The 15,720-nt window shown below is 37.7% G+C and overlaps 1 protein-coding gene across 17 annotated transcripts in view; it reads right to left on the bottom strand.

The window, feature by feature from the left end:
- The window catches only part of NCOR1 (nuclear receptor corepressor 1), a 115,472-nt gene that overhangs the window by 71,342 nt on the left and 28,410 nt on the right, over nucleotides 1-15,720 (bottom strand). For 16 of the 17 annotated variants that reach the window (XM_032784296.2, XM_075074007.1, XM_075074003.1 and 13 more), the window contains 7 exons: nucleotides 15,032-15,227; nucleotides 11,329-11,511; nucleotides 9,114-9,227; nucleotides 6,760-6,816; nucleotides 5,639-5,691; nucleotides 2,576-2,642; nucleotides 682-854 (listed from right to left, as the gene is read on the bottom strand). In XM_032784296.2, the coding sequence (XP_032640187.1) occupies nucleotides 682-854; nucleotides 2,576-2,642; nucleotides 5,639-5,691; nucleotides 6,760-6,816; nucleotides 9,114-9,227; nucleotides 11,329-11,511; nucleotides 15,032-15,227 (843 nt within the window). Of the gene's footprint in view, nucleotides 1-681; nucleotides 855-2,575; nucleotides 2,643-5,638; nucleotides 5,692-6,759; nucleotides 6,817-9,113; nucleotides 9,228-11,328; nucleotides 11,512-15,031; nucleotides 15,228-15,720 lie in introns of those variants that run through there. The other variant, XM_075074005.1, reaches the window with a different exon arrangement.

Genomic DNA, 15,720 nt, shown 5'->3' with positions numbered 1-15,720 from the left:
GCAATGCTTCAGAAATCGACGTTAGCCTCGGACCATGGACGCACAACGCCGAATTACTGCGCCTAGTGTGGCCGCATGAAATCAAATTTATAATATCAGTTTTATAAAACCGATTTTAGCAAATTCGATTTTATCCCGTAGTGTAGACGTGGCCTAAGATGCCAATAAACAAACTAATGAGGCTGGCACTGTTGGCAAAACAGAATGGGGAGATGTGGTAAGAGACAAGAGTGGATAAGCAGTAAGGGCAAAACTGTGAAGGTCCTTAAAGGTGAAGGGAAGTTTGAACTTGATGCCATGAAACCTAGGGAACCAATAACAGGATGTGTTCAGTTACATAGAATCATAGATCATTAGAGTTGTAAGGGACCCCAGGAGATCATCTAGTCCTACCCCCTGCTCAAAGCAGGGCCAATCCCCAAATGGCCCCCTCAAGAATTGAACTCACAACCCTGGGTTTAGCAGGCCAGTGCTCAAACCACTGAGCTAACCCTGCCTCCCCGAACAAACTGTCATTTCACTTTGCCCCATAAACTGATAATCTGAAAGAGATGTTTTCAAAATATTATACTGGAGACAAATGAAAGACTTACCATTAAGCTGAAACACTCTGTATTTGATAGAATTTAGAAACAAATCATGACGGTATTTTAGAGGAATATTTAGATTGTGTGGTATTACCTTTGAAATCGTTCTTGCTGTTCTCTTTGCTTTCGGATTTCTGGGAACTGTTTTTCATAGTACTCTCTTGTTTTACTTTCTTTAGCTTTCCTGCGGGGATTATTTTCTATCCTATCTACTTTCTTCTCCCATGCCTCCATCAGCTGATCATAACGTTGACAGATTTTCTGTTCCTGTTAAATTCCAAAAATAAAAGTGATGGAATTAAACCCCAATACACTATCAGCATTTCACTAACCCAACGCTCTGATATGTTGCCTGACAAGAGATGCTGGGTTCAGAAATGCATAAAGGAAATTCCTACCAGCCCGATGGCTCTTTACTTTATAGGTGATGTGCCCAATTTTAAGTAGGTAGGAAGTGGCTTCATCACTGACAAAACAACTCCTGCAGATTTAATTATTTAACTAGGTTCTTATACTGTGTGTATCTCTGTGGTATTTGAGAAATGTTATTCCTGGTTCTTCAGTAACTGATGTTGTCCATATCAAGCTTTTTTGTGTTGTTGTCTACTAAAGGGATGGGATTGGGATAAGTGAAATATATCCCTGACCTCAGTGTCAGGAAAGGATTGGCTGCCCCTGGAAAACTAGAGCCATCTGAAGGAAAGAGTACTGTAAACGCAAAGAGATTCCAGGATGGAGATGAAGTGATGTTTAACTTTTTATTTATTTAAAAAGTGCTGTTTCAGACATCATGCAAGGCCAAAAAAGATGTCACTCCCTATAATGGAATTTGCAAAATAGTGCTCTGATAACAACATTGGTATCTAACACACACACACTGGAGTAAAAATGCTTTCAGACTTTAAGACTAAAGTTTTGAATGATGTTTTCTGCCTTCACCAAATAGTAACCATACAGGGAAAGGAGTCTGGGGAGGGACCTGCCACGGTAATTACAATAAGACATTGGAAACTGATCGTAAGCCTTTTTTAAAAGTATTTAAAGTTTGCTTGTTTGCTATTTCACAGAAAGTTATCTAAAAATTCTCATTTACTTAAAAATGAATGCCTAAGCTTTATCATACAGTGATTTTATTAATTGGATTCCCAATCAGATAAATAGGAATTTTGATTCACAGCCTTAATTTTCAAGATCATCTGGATTTGGAGGGTATTAACAAGTAATTTAGGCCTAAAATTTAGGTTTTGGATAAAAATGGGTTTTCATAAAAGAAGCAAAAAATTGTCTGAATTCTCTGCAGTATTTGCAAACCAAAACCTTGCCGAACCTGAGAATGAGAAAGTAAAATTGACTAGTTTATTTTCATCACCCACACAAAATTAAATGCAAAAAAGTAGAGAAACAGCATAAAAGGTAGCGAGTGAAATAGAGAAGATTTTTTTTTAAATAAATCATCTCAGATTTTACTAACACCACAGGTACAGAAGTTAGTTTTACAAATGTATTTTAACTTCCCTGCACCCCTTTAAGTTTAGGTTAAGGAGGAGAGCATTTAAAAATGAAAACTGGAGTATATCATTCAGTTTGAAAAACTCTGCTGGTGAGCTAACTATTTTACACTGTTCACCAATGAATTGTCTGGTATTCATCAACTGATGTAAGTACATTATGAAATAAATTTCTAGCAGCAGTATATAGATGCACAGTAACTTGAATAGAAAAATATTTCATTCATGCACAAGTTACTAAGTACAAATGCAGCCCTTTCACTTCAGTCTACATGCATATTCTCGAAGCCACTAGTATTTCTGACATAGCCTACTGCTAAACACAAATATGCAAAGAATACTAATATTAACCTGGAATGTGCAGATTTATACAAAACTGATTTTTGTACATACATGTAAATAAGCATTTGAGTCAACATGCCCAACTAGACACTACATATTCGTCAATACTCTAACTTCCACAAAAATATTGCAGCATACCCTTTGTTTCCTTGCATGATTTCTTCTCTTAAAGAACAAAATCAGCTTTTTCCTCATCACTTGGTTTCTAGAAAACAACAGAATTGGAAAAGAGTTTAAAAAAGTTACATTTTAACCACAGACTTTAGCAACATCAGGGATCTTCAAAAGAAGTTACTGAAAATATGGATGGCTGATTCATCTAATGTTTCTTTTTCTTGCTTGCACCTCAGAAGATGTTTGATATTGCAGAAAAAAAGCCATGAAACTAAAATCCTATTATATGCAACAGAAGCTATCCTTGAAGAGGGAAGGATTGGCCAAGAGACTGATTAAGAGGATCCCAGCCAACCTATGTAAGCCTAGGATTCTCCTCACCACAGATGGACAGGATAGGACTAATCATTGAATATGGCAAAGTTCTGATGGGCCTTTGCAACTCATTCACTCAAAGATATAAGTTTACAAGTACATGTAATAATCACCTATGTTATCGGGATTTGGTATTGGTACACAAAGCTAACTAAACTGTGACACTGATGTATATTTTACTTTGTAATATATTATTCCTGAAAATTCAATGTCCATTGTACAGAGTTCTTTATTATAATGAATCTATCTTTTGTAATTTTGTCTTCTACATTTAAAGATATAGATAAGATGAAAAATTCTAAAAAATTCACCAGCTTACTCATTGTCATATGCATGTTCCAGACTCCCTGAATGTTAATTTTTTCATAACATTTGCACATACACCTCTACCCTGATATAACGCGAATTCGGATATAACACAGTAAAGCAGCTCTCGGGGGGGGGGGCGGGCTGTGCGCTCCAGCGGTAAGATTTTTTCGCTCCCGAGGACAGCGTTATATCAGGGTAGAGGTGTATATTCTTGAATGTCCTCCCACATATATAAAATAAACTTTCTGCTCTGCAAATTCTACTATTGTATTTCACTTTCAATTCTGTTTTCCACTTTGTATTTCAAGAAAATACAGTATTTAGAAGAGAGTTTTGTGTATTTAAGTTTAAAAGTATACTCTTCCAAGCCATTCTCAGGGTACTGGGAAATTTTATATTGAAGTAAGAAACATTAGCACGCACACCAAACTGGGAAATGTTGGTAAGGCTGATTAGGAAATGGGATTTTTTTTAATTATTAAAATGTAAGGGCTAAACTGTACCAGAGGTGGCTTATTTTTAGAATTCTCCACAGTATCTAGAAAGTAAATATCGAGGACCACCGGTTGCATATGCAAAAAAGATTTGCCTTCCAGAGAGTGCCTTATGAAGAAGGTACAGTTTATCAACAAGACTTATTCTGGCTTTAATACTGCAGCTAAAGTTAAGGTTGTCTCAAAAACTTCGAGTGATTTTTTTCCAGAGGGCCTATATCTTAGTTATAAAAGCCTGATGCAAGCTACAAATTAAACAAAATCTTAAAAATATATAGCCCAAAAAAGAAGTGCAAATCAATCATCTAGTCTGACCTCCTGAATAGCACGGGCCATAGAACTCCCTCAAAATAATTCCTAGAGCAGAGCTTTTAGAAAAACATCTAAATCAACGTCAGTCAAGAGGTTTAAGGTTCTTAAACACTTATAAAATAGTTCCTGGGAAGCATCCCACACAACGCAAACAGCACCTTTCCCCAATTCACACGACACTCAACAATTAACAGAAAACATTTATATACCCAGTATATTACAAGCCATTATACGTAACCTCAGGATATCCTAGCATCAAATATATTCATTATTTGTACAAATATCAAAGCCACTTATTAGTAAGTAAGTGACCTTACAAAAACTATTACTAGAAAAGGGTAATTTTGACTTCAAATAAAAATCTGTATTTTGGGAAAAACTCTTGGCTCATACTAGATAAGTTATCACTGAATAATCTAATAAGCTTGGTCAGCATTGTAGATTTCAGCTACATTTGAAACTGCTTAGTCTTAGAGTTACAGATGCCTACTGTCCTACAAAAATTAAGAAAGATTATTCTCCTTGAGTTTCCTAGGTCATGAGGGGTATCCTGCTAGAAGTATCACAATATAAAACAATCTTTTCCAAACAGTTGTTTGTCCCGGAAAACAGATATAAATTGAAAGCACTGAACACCCTCTGTGGAATCCCTCATGAACACTACAGGTAGATAGCCTGGAGACAGAGAAATTGTATACGAGACTCTTCCTGTATAGGCACAGATTGTTTTGTTGTAAACTCAAAGGCACTCAGATACTCCAAAATGTCACTGGAAACATAAGGCTAAAGCCTTAATCATTTTGATATAACAATGAGAGTTTCTGAAATCCTTCTCTATTTAGTTATGGCATTTTGTACGGAAAAAGAAGGTAATGTTGCCTTCTAGTAGGATGGAAGTACCATTTTATCAACATTTTCTTTCCTCACAGCCCGCTCACCATAATGTCTGCAGGGTGTTGAGAGAAGGGCTCAATACTGATTGGGCATAAAGCTTAAGATGATTAACCATGCTAAAGAATGATTTAGCCACATAAATGGTACTTCAGTTCCTTACTGGATCATAAAGTATGAGGCTATTACTATTCTGACAAAGAGATAGCAAGAAATTAATGAATGTTAACTTTCAAAATCCACACTTTCTACTAGAAGACAAAGCAGTCAACTTCATGAAGCTGAATTTAGTTTGTCCTAAGTAACAAATAGTGGAGAAGTGTAGCATGCAGCGACACAATTCAGAGCCTGCCACAGAAAACTTTTCCAAAACTTAAGACAAATAGAAATGTTTTCTTTTTAAAAAATTCCAGTGGAAAAAAGTGTTTTTCATTCTCTTGCAGTATCTGCAACCCAGGTGTTGCAAGATTGTTCTAGTACACAAAAATCTGAAAACAGAATGAGCTAGAAATTGTCTATTTTCATTGAGCTAGCTAAAATAATTGAAAAGGAAAATGTTTCATAAATCATAGAAAGTAAGTGAGATTTTGAAGTTTCAATGTTTTCTTTGTTACAATAAAACGTAGTGACATTGGTCTGTAAAAAATAGGATGTTTTGCTCGAGGCCCTTTTAAAACAGTACCATTACAAGATGTTTGGTACTTACGTTTTGATGTTTTCATGGTACACCTTTGTGTCTGATGGTTGGTTGTAAAGTGGCTACAAAATGGATTGGCATATACATTAAGAACATTACACTTGTGTTTAATTCTACAAATACACAACATGTTAAAGCAAACAGAATGTCCGACCTGTGAGATGCAGTGACCTAAAATGACCAGGAGTTAAAGGGTTTCTCTAGGTCACTGGATTTAGTCTGATACTATAAAGTGATCACCAGACTAAAGAATTCATTTTCAAATAAAGTTGACTCAAACATCTTAAAAACACTTGTATTTCAAGTTTATTAAAATTTGCTTACCAAAAATTACAAACTGAGTCAGTCAAATCATTGAGCCCTTGATTCAGCAGTGTACTTATGTATATGCTATATAAGTCCCACTGAAATCAATAGGACTGCTCAGGCTTTTTAAGGGTTACATGCTTAACATGTTTTGCAGGAATCAGGATGAACGTATGCACGTGCTTAAGTTCTTTAGTGAACTGGCCGAACAGCTGACAAGTTTTAAAAGATGTGTTTTAAGTAATCTTCAACAGACTACACCCATCAGGGGTTTGGGCAGCTAGCCCATTTTAAAAAAAAGTTATACTACGTCAGCCACTTTAAATTTCTGGCACATTATAACTACATTGTCTCCCCTGGCCTGTGCACATCATTTAATGTTTGGAAACATTCAAAGAATAGTCTTAGGCCATGTCTGCACTTACCACTAAATCGATGGCAGAGTGCTCCCCAATCGACTCCACGGGACCAAGAAGAGTAATGTACGTCAATGGGAGAGTCTCTCTCATTGACGCAGCACAATGTAGACACCGCAGTAAGTTAACCCAAGCTACACCAAGTCCAGTTACGTTATTCACGTAGCTGGAGTATTGTAACTTAGGTTGACTTACCGCGGTAGAGTAGACAAGGCCTTAATTACAGAAATGGACAGACATACAAGCCCTCAAGACATATATAAAGTAAGTCAATTATATTTTTTAAAAAAATCTAGGCTTTTTTTTAAAGCCACAAGTTTAAGTTATGCAATCATACTTTCTTATGTCTGATCATCTTGGGAGAAGAATCACAGAAAGAAAAGCAAGACAGCAATAAAAAGAACTTACCAGTTCGACTTTTGGACCAAGCCCTTCAAAAATTTTATGAGCTTCTTCTGCTTTTTTCTGTGAAAGATATTTTGTATTGTCTAAATATTAATGTAGTTTTATTCAGTAATAATACAAATTGGACTGTCGAAACTATCTTTAACATCTTGCCCAAGGTCATCTGCAAAGAAAAATCCCCCATCCATATTTAAGTCTCTTGTAACCTGCTTCTGTCACATTTCCTATAGTGAATCTGTGTACCTCAAAAGCCTGTCTCTCTCACCAACAGAAGTTGGTCCAATGAAAGTATTACCTCATCCACCCATTCTCTACAGTGAATCAAGTTAACATAAATAGTCTCTGGTTATTCCCTAGACCTCTATCTACTTGTCTGACTTTAAGCTGTGAGCTCATCTGTGCAGGAACCATCCTTCTTAGGTGTTTGGAAAGCAACTAGCACACAGTGGGTCAGACTTCAAATAATTATTTGAAAGTGGGGAAAATGTGCTCCATAGCCTGAGAAGCATGATTTAGAAAGGCTGAGTTAAGGTAGTCATTATAAGGTAAAGACAAGGAGCAATATACAAAAAATAAATCAACTCATATGTCCAATATGCCTTTTTTTAAAAACTACATATCACTACAGATTAACCCAACACATCCACCCACAGTGCTTTGTGAAAGGGCAAAAAATACTATCTTGTTCCTAAGGGAACAGAGTGGAGTTACTCATCCAGCTTTCACAAGTTCATTTAATCCACCTATCCTTCTAAACCCTTTCTTTAGCAAACGGACTATGAAATACACTTATTTTTAAGCTGATTCCTCTCTACAAGTTATCAGTTCTACAAGTTATCCCTGGGGGTTCACATGCCAGCAAAAATTAAACAAAAAAACCCCAGAGGTTATTTTTAGGAAGTGTGCTCTGCTAAATTCCACTACTTTTCTACACGTACTATTCTGAACTCAGAAAAATGACAAATATTTTGGAACCCACAGCTGTGCAAAGTAATTACATATCAGAAGAATGGTATAAAATTACCCTGGTAAAAATGGTTTGTTTGATCTCAAAACACATCTTGGAATTGAACTCTCTCTCTCTTAGTTGAGTTACATTCTTTAAGTACAGCTGAGCATTAAAATCAAGAGTTATACCCTTACAACGTCCACCCTCTAACCATAATGCTGCAAAGGGGACTACTTTCTTGCAAAACTGTAGAAAAAGATAACCAAACAAGTACTGCATACACAAATGTCACAATATTTGTGTAGCAGGCAGCAGAAATAACTTGGTTATATCTGCACTAGGCAAAATGCATGCCAAGTTATGCATTATCAATATGCTTAGGATTGTACAAGACATACAATGAAGACAGACCCTGCCCTTGCTGAGTTGAACAAATCTTTGATTTTAGAATTGTTAATATTTCAAATACAGCATTTCCTAAAAAATGGGATTGGGACAGAGGGTGAGAAGGAAAAGAACCTCAATCTTTGACGAATTAAAACCCTCACTGAAGAGGTCCACCGTTATAAATTAAAACGGCAAGAAAATGTATAAAAGGTATAAACACCTGTCTAGAGTTCTGAGACTCTCCACCACTATTTTAAAATGCACATGAAGTACCATTAAACACACTAATATTTTGCCCATGTAACTAACTAAAACAGTAAGGCACTCTTAGTTACCCCCTATACTTATAGTCCCCAACCCAAAAATCCCTAGGGAAACCAAGAAACGGACTTCAAGAGCTGTTCAGCAGACTAACAGACCAGGGATCTGGTAGATCAGAGTTGCTGCAGTTTTGGCATCACTGAACTTCTGCTCTTTATTAGCCACTAATGCGGCATAAGCAGCTCTAAAAGTTTGCCCAAATATTTCATCTTTACATTCATCCATTCACCCAAATCCTTAAGTGTCAGAACTCAGACTTTTTTAAAAAGGCACGGAACACCAAGTTACACCCCATATTACTCATCTACAAAATTTAAATGAGAATTTACCACTCAGTCAGGCTTGCCAGTATTTATGTGATTAAAGACAAGGCAGGAGATCAAACTCCATGAGGCACTAAAGTGTTATCACAGCACCATCCAGAGATTGGGGTCACACGGACTCACGTTCATTGCTTTTGTTTGTCAAACACCTTCAAGGCTCAAAACATTCTGATATTCGGAATGAAAATCTCATGCAAGCATTTGTCATTAAAAAAGAAGTTACTATGTTCTGATTGAAAAATAATCAAAATGGTTAAAATATGAAAAGACTGCAGCATATTTAAAAGTCTGAATCAGCGCACAATGAGGAATGTAGCACAGTGCGTAATATTATATATAATCATGCTCAGCCAACCAAATCTAAGATGCAAGCTTACCCGATTTTCATCATAAATAATTTGGACAATACTGCGGTGTTTCTGTTCCACTGGAGGAGGGGAGACAGGCCTCTCTGGCTCTGGAGGTTTAGCAGCTTCTTCTTCGAGTTGTTGCTAAGAGACGAGAGAAAGAAAATCAGCCATCCGTACCATGTTACCCTAACCAGTAATTAGTCACCAGAGATAAAATATGCATCTGATCAACAGTTTGCTGTGCCTGTCATTTCATCATTTAATTGGCAAGGTATCAATGAACGGGTGTTAGTGCCAATAGAACTGGCAACAAGACAGTATTTTTCCACTAATATTTGTAAACTAAACCTTTTTGAGGTGCACCCACATCTGTCAAACTGAAACATGTCTGATTCAACTAAACAACAACACAGCACTGTGCTTTTATCAACAAAAATATTTAACTTTCAACCAAAATATTAAAGCCAAGGAAAATATTAAAGCCAATTGTCTCGAGCTTTCATGCTGAGGCAATACTTCCCCAAAAAGTTTGACAGTATATTAAAATAATATACTTAAATAATATCCTGGTTGCTGATATGTTTTTGAACTCCTTATTTGAAGTAACTCCTGTCATCATTATTCTAACAATGCACAATGATACTTCATGGCAGAAATAAGTTAATGAACACACATAGAAGTTTAAAAGGTTATAGTAACATCAAATAAATATATACAATATTTGTTTTTCACAGCAATTAACCTCGTGATTTGCCTCTCTCAACAAAACATTCTTTTATATATGAATTAATGTTGATTTATCCTTGTGCTGTAAATATCCTTCCCTCCTGCAAGCCAGAAATATACAATAAAGAAAAACATACACCTCCAATGTAATGGCTATGTCTACCCCCTTATACATGATTTTCTGTGTTATCACGTTATATAAGAAATCAGCTTTTAAGATTTTATAAAATACCACATACCGAGAACAGGATCAAGTCCTAACTTTACAGTTCATTTAAAAGTATCTCAGAACTTCCAGTACAATTTTTTTTTTTTTTTTAGTTTTAAGTCAGGAGTTCAATTAATGGTCCTAATTTTATCCATATCCAAGCAATCTGCATAACCAGTCACTGATTTTGTACCCAAGGAAGTGACAGAAGCAAATCACAAGTGCTAATGTGTCAGTAAATACTGTCAGAGAGCCAGTCAAGTTCTCTTTTGCTGTTCTAATCTAAGGTCTAACAAGCTGGAATAAGAACTCATAAGACCATAATGCAGCATTTAGTTTGAAGTTGTTGCTCTTCTACTATATAGCTATTCATCTAAGCAAATTTACAGCAGAATAGTTACAAAAGTCAGTCCTGCATTAAAATATATTGCTTTACTAAAAAAAATAAGATAAAAAAAAAATTGTTAAGATTAATGAATTCAAGACCTTAAAATTTAATTTTACCAATGTTTTTCTAAGTAAGCAGTTTTACTCTAAACATCTCTAGATTTATTTAACTTACAAACAAGATTCATGGAAAAACTGCCTGCATTTATGAAGTACATCTGGAGTTCCCAAACTGTGGTACATGAGATATCTCTGAGGGGTACATGGAGAAATTACGTAATGGTGGATTTCATTTACTTTTCTATTTGCATTTTCATAACAGGCTACTCAGATGAAACTTTAAAACTCTGTGGGAATTTGTTATATAACATATGGTAGTTAATTTACTTCAAGATGTAACAACGAGAACAAAGATATGCAGAGATGCTGATGTAGGCAGCCCTCACCTCCAATCACCATACAAAGCGGGTTCAGTTGCCAAGCAACTGTTCAGTCTAACTGAGCTCAGAACTTAGTGAGGGGTTTTTTCCGTTGTATGTCACACTATAATTATATCCATACGTAACAGTGAAACACGGACAGATGGCTAAAGACAGACAGTGTTAAGAAGAAAAAGCATCAGTGATGAGAAGGGTAGGGGTATGCAGACAACTGGTAAATCTGGAAGTGGGTACATGGGTAGCTGTTAAATCTGGATGGGGGTACACAATAAGAAAAGCTTGGGAACCTCTGAACTAGATTATTACATCCAACCCATTTAGAAGTTTATGTAGTACACATTGCTTACAGAACAAGAACTTTGACTCTTCAACTGTAATTAAGCAATTTGGTTTATTTATTTTTGCCGACACTTTAATAGTGTGTTCTGCCAACTGAAAACAAAAATAGCACTGGTTATGGTGTTCTCTGTAATTGACTTACTTGCTTTTTCTTCAATTTAAGAATCTGCTGTTCCACTTTTGCAATTTCTCGATCTACACGATCCATGCTCTGTATCAACTCTTCCTTTGACAGTTTTGAAGGTGATGCATTCTGGTCCTCTCCACAGGGCTGACCAGAGACTGGAGAAGATGGCCCTTCATGCTTGCCTCCAAAAGCTGGTTCCTTAAATAAACAAGGAACAATTTGATCATATTCTCTTATATAATACTTAAGACAGATAAATTATTTATGGTACAATCTCCAGACGTAGTCTCAAATCTTAATACATAAAGTTGTCCAACTATAAATAAAGATAAAATTGATCAAAGCTTTCAGCCACCTACACTACTGCCTCGAATCATTTTAACACTGATAATTCTGAAGTAAATTTTAAGTTTCTAAAAGTACTCAGTTTTTCCTGTCATTTTTATTTCATACAGCCCTGGAATTAACAGAAAGATCATAATCTTGAAAAATTTAGTTTCTATTTACATTTGCAAGTACAGGGCCCCATTAGGGCCATCTTCAACTCTTCACGGGCATTCAGGTTAAGAGTAGATCTCTGCAGACATGCACTGGTGACTAAGGGCAGGTCTTCACTACCCGCCGCATCAGCCGGTACAGATCGATCTATTGGGGATCGATTTATCGCATCTTGTCTAGATGCGGATAAACAGACCCCCGAACGCGCTCCCCATTGACTCCGGAACTCCAGCTCGCGAGAGGCGGAAGCGGAGTTGATGGGGGAGCGGCAGCAGTTAACTCGTTGCCGTCCTCGTGGCCAGGTAAGTTAACCTAAGATACTCTGACTTAAGCTACGCTATTCACCCCCTAATGCAGACCAGGGCTAACTTGGAAAATGTATGCCTTATCCAAACCAGTCTCACTGAAACAAATTAAGCGTTTTAGTTCCATATTTCCTGAAGGTACCTTAAACTGTGTATAGGATTGAGATGATGCATTTCAGTACACTACTTGGATAAAAATTATTCATAACTAAATTAAAATATAATATTGCGCACATCTGACTGGCTCATCCAATGCCCCTTTGAGCTTCTCTCCGCAATGCAACAGAGCAAGATATTAAGATAGCGTATCATGTTAACATGATTTTACTTAAGCTCACAGAAAGGTGCTGTATTTAGAATATGAAAAGCCGCAGTAAATAATTAAAGGCAGTACAAAAATATACTATCCAAAATTTGTTAAAAAATGGGTACCACCCATTAACTTCTGAATCCATACTTAGGCACCTAATAAAAATAAATTGCCTCATTTTCTAAAATGCTGAGCACCTGGCATTCTCCATTTAACCCACCGTTCAAACACTCAGTCCACTTTAAGAGTTTATGTATAAATTAAGGAAACCTGGGGTTAGTCTCTATACACAGAAATTACAGGAAGTTAACTCAAGTTTCTACCACAGATATACTCAATCTTTATCTGATTTAAGAGCATCCACAGAGGGGAACTACATACATTTAACTAGACTGAGTTAGAAACAGATTCAGTTAGTGCAATCTGAGTGTATAGACCAGGCTTAACTTTAGGCACACTCATTTTAAAAACTTGGCCATTGTTTATAATACTTCATCAATTTATATTTTATAGTACCTTTCAGCTAGGGATTAAAGCATCTCATTCATTAAAACTTAACACCTTGTAGGTAGGTTGCATCATTTTACAGATGGAAAAAATTTAGGTACAAAAAGGCTAAGTGACTTGCTGCGTAACCTTGAGCATGTCAATGGCACAGTCAGAAACAGAACTCCAGTCACCTGACTTACAATCTCTTGCTCTAGCTCAGGGGTAGGCAAACTTTTTGGCCTGAGGGCCACATCGGGGTTGCGCAACTGTATGGAGGGCTGGGTAGGGAAGGCTGTGCCTCCCCATACAGCCTGGCCCCTGCTCCCTATCCTTCTCCTCGCAACCCCCCTCAGAATCCCCAACCCATCCAACCCCTCCGCTCCTTGTTCCCTGACACCCCCCCCGGAACCCCACCCCATCCAACCCCCACCGATCCCTGTCCCCTGACGCCTATGCCACACCACCACCCCTAACCGCCCCTCTGGGCTCCAACCACTTTCCAACAAACCTCTGCTACCTCCCTCCCCTGACCCCTCCCAGTACACCCCCCACCGCTAACTGCCCCTCAGGATCCCACCCCCTTATCTAAAACCCCCCTGCTCCCTGTCCCCTGACTGTCTTCCCAATCCCTATCCACATCCCCACCCCCTGACAGGCCCCCTGCGACACGCACTACTAACCCTCCCTGTTCCCCATTCCCTGACCACCACCCCTAGAACCTCTGCCCCATCCAACAGCCCCCTCCTCCCTGACTGCTCCCCAGGATCCCCCATTCCCCCCGCCCCCTACTACCGGCCCCCTTACCAGCAGCAGGAGCTCACAGTCACAACACCCGGCCAGAGTCAGCTGCACTTCCCGCCCTGCCCAGCGGGAGCGGTGGGCCAGAGCACAGCCCGGGCGGCAGCATGGTTGCGGGGGAGGGCCAAGGATTAGGCTCCCCGGCCAGGAGCTCAGCGGCCAGGGAGGACGGTCCCATGGGCCGGATGTGGTCCATGGGCCATAGTTTGCCCACATCTGCTCTAGCTAGCAGAGAATACTGTCTTCTCCTTAACATGGTTAAAATGTCCAGTGAAGGAGTTAAGAGACCTGTAGTCAGGTTTCTCCCAATATTTTCTGCAAAAAGGGAACTCTTACTCATACAGGGAAAGGTAGTCCTTTGTAAGTTACCTATTATGAACCGTGTTATTCCAGATCAATGCAAAGACCTATTTCCATTGTGAAAGATGGAACAAAAACTTAATGTTCTTAAATTAGTCTACATTATTTATTATTTGCTTTATGGTACAGTACAGAGACCCAGTCCAGAGTGGGGCTCCATATGCACAAACACATTAGATACTGTTCACCTAACGATCTTATAATCTAAGCAGACTTCATATGGTATATGGGGAAACAGAGGCAAAGAAAGGTTTAGTGTATTGCAGAATAGTGGGAAAGCCAGGAATAAAGTACAGGGGTCCTGAGCCCCAATCCAGCAATCACTGGGCAACTCTGCCTCTCAAAGTCTTTCATGCAAAGTCATAGAAGGGCAAGACTTTTCAGTTAAATAAATAGGCTGCATTCTAAGCCTACTATATTTCCAAATGCAAGGAAGTATCTTGGAGGTTTGCAGAGGGAAAGGCATTTCAGCTGTTTTGTCTGTCACCATCTGCTGGCAGCTTAGGACTGGAGCAGAGATCACTACACTAATACTTTTTCAACAGAAACCTATATATAATATTGCTGAAGTGATTTTTTTTAAAATTAAACTCAAGTGGCAGCTATAAGTTGAGCTTTCCAACATTCTGTACCAGAAACAATTAACCTTCACGCATATTATGCAACTTACTGGGACTTTTTTCTCCCCCCACCCCTTTTTTTTTTTTTTTTACACTACTCCAACACATAGCTAGTGAGCACATTACTATAATTTGCAACTATGCTTGTGAACAAAACAGGTTTCTAAAAAGTGAGCAGTCAATATTCAAATGGCTCATCACAGAAATGGTGTAACTTGTAATATTATTTAAAAACTGTAATACTATTTTCAGCCACATCAATCTTTAAAATAGTCACGTAATAAATCTTCTAATATATTAAGGCAGAGCTTCAACATTGCAACAAAAACTGTCTTTACCTTCTTAATATCTGCAGATCGCAATCCCTCCTGTAGAGGATGTACTAAAGGCAGCACAGCAGCAGCACTAACACGCTGAAAATGGGAATCTGAAACTTGTTCAAGACGTGGTCGCTTAGATTCCAACGAATCATGATCAGTCTGTGACGGACCTGGGTGAAATTGCTGCTCATAGCCAGTTCTCCTTTCCTGAGGCCTAAGGAACAAAAGAGATTGTAAAAACAATTAAAAATATACATCTATCAGAAAAACACTCTATATGGTGCATTATTTAATTGTTTTATCCCATTTCCAAGACTATAGGGAAGAGTGTCACAAAACACTTTTTAACTAGTAAGGAGGGCAAAAGTTTTTATAAGTGGTACATTGCAGAAAATTGGCTTTTTTTCTTAAAATGGATTTTGACTAAAAGTTCATTTAAGCCCACAAAGTTATCATTTAAATGCCCATCACTTTACAGAAGACCACGAAACTTATGCCATTACTACAAGTATATCTGAAAACAGGTTTGAGTCAAGAAAGAGCATCAAAGACTTCACATCAGTAAGTTTAGTACTGCATTCCACAAAATTATGCAAAAGCAAAGTAGTTCAATTAATTTTTTCTTCTGAAGAAATTTTAAATACATATAAAAAGTACCTAAATTAGTAATTGACATTATCTGGAACTTAGTCTACATCACACTCTCA

This window comes from Chelonoidis abingdonii, chromosome 20 (genome assembly GCF_003597395.2).
Source record: "Chelonoidis abingdonii isolate Lonesome George chromosome 20, CheloAbing_2.0, whole genome shotgun sequence".
Lineage (NCBI taxonomy): Eukaryota > Metazoa > Chordata > Testudines > Testudinidae > Chelonoidis > Chelonoidis abingdonii.
This window is presented reverse-complemented; position numbering and strand designations above follow the sequence as displayed.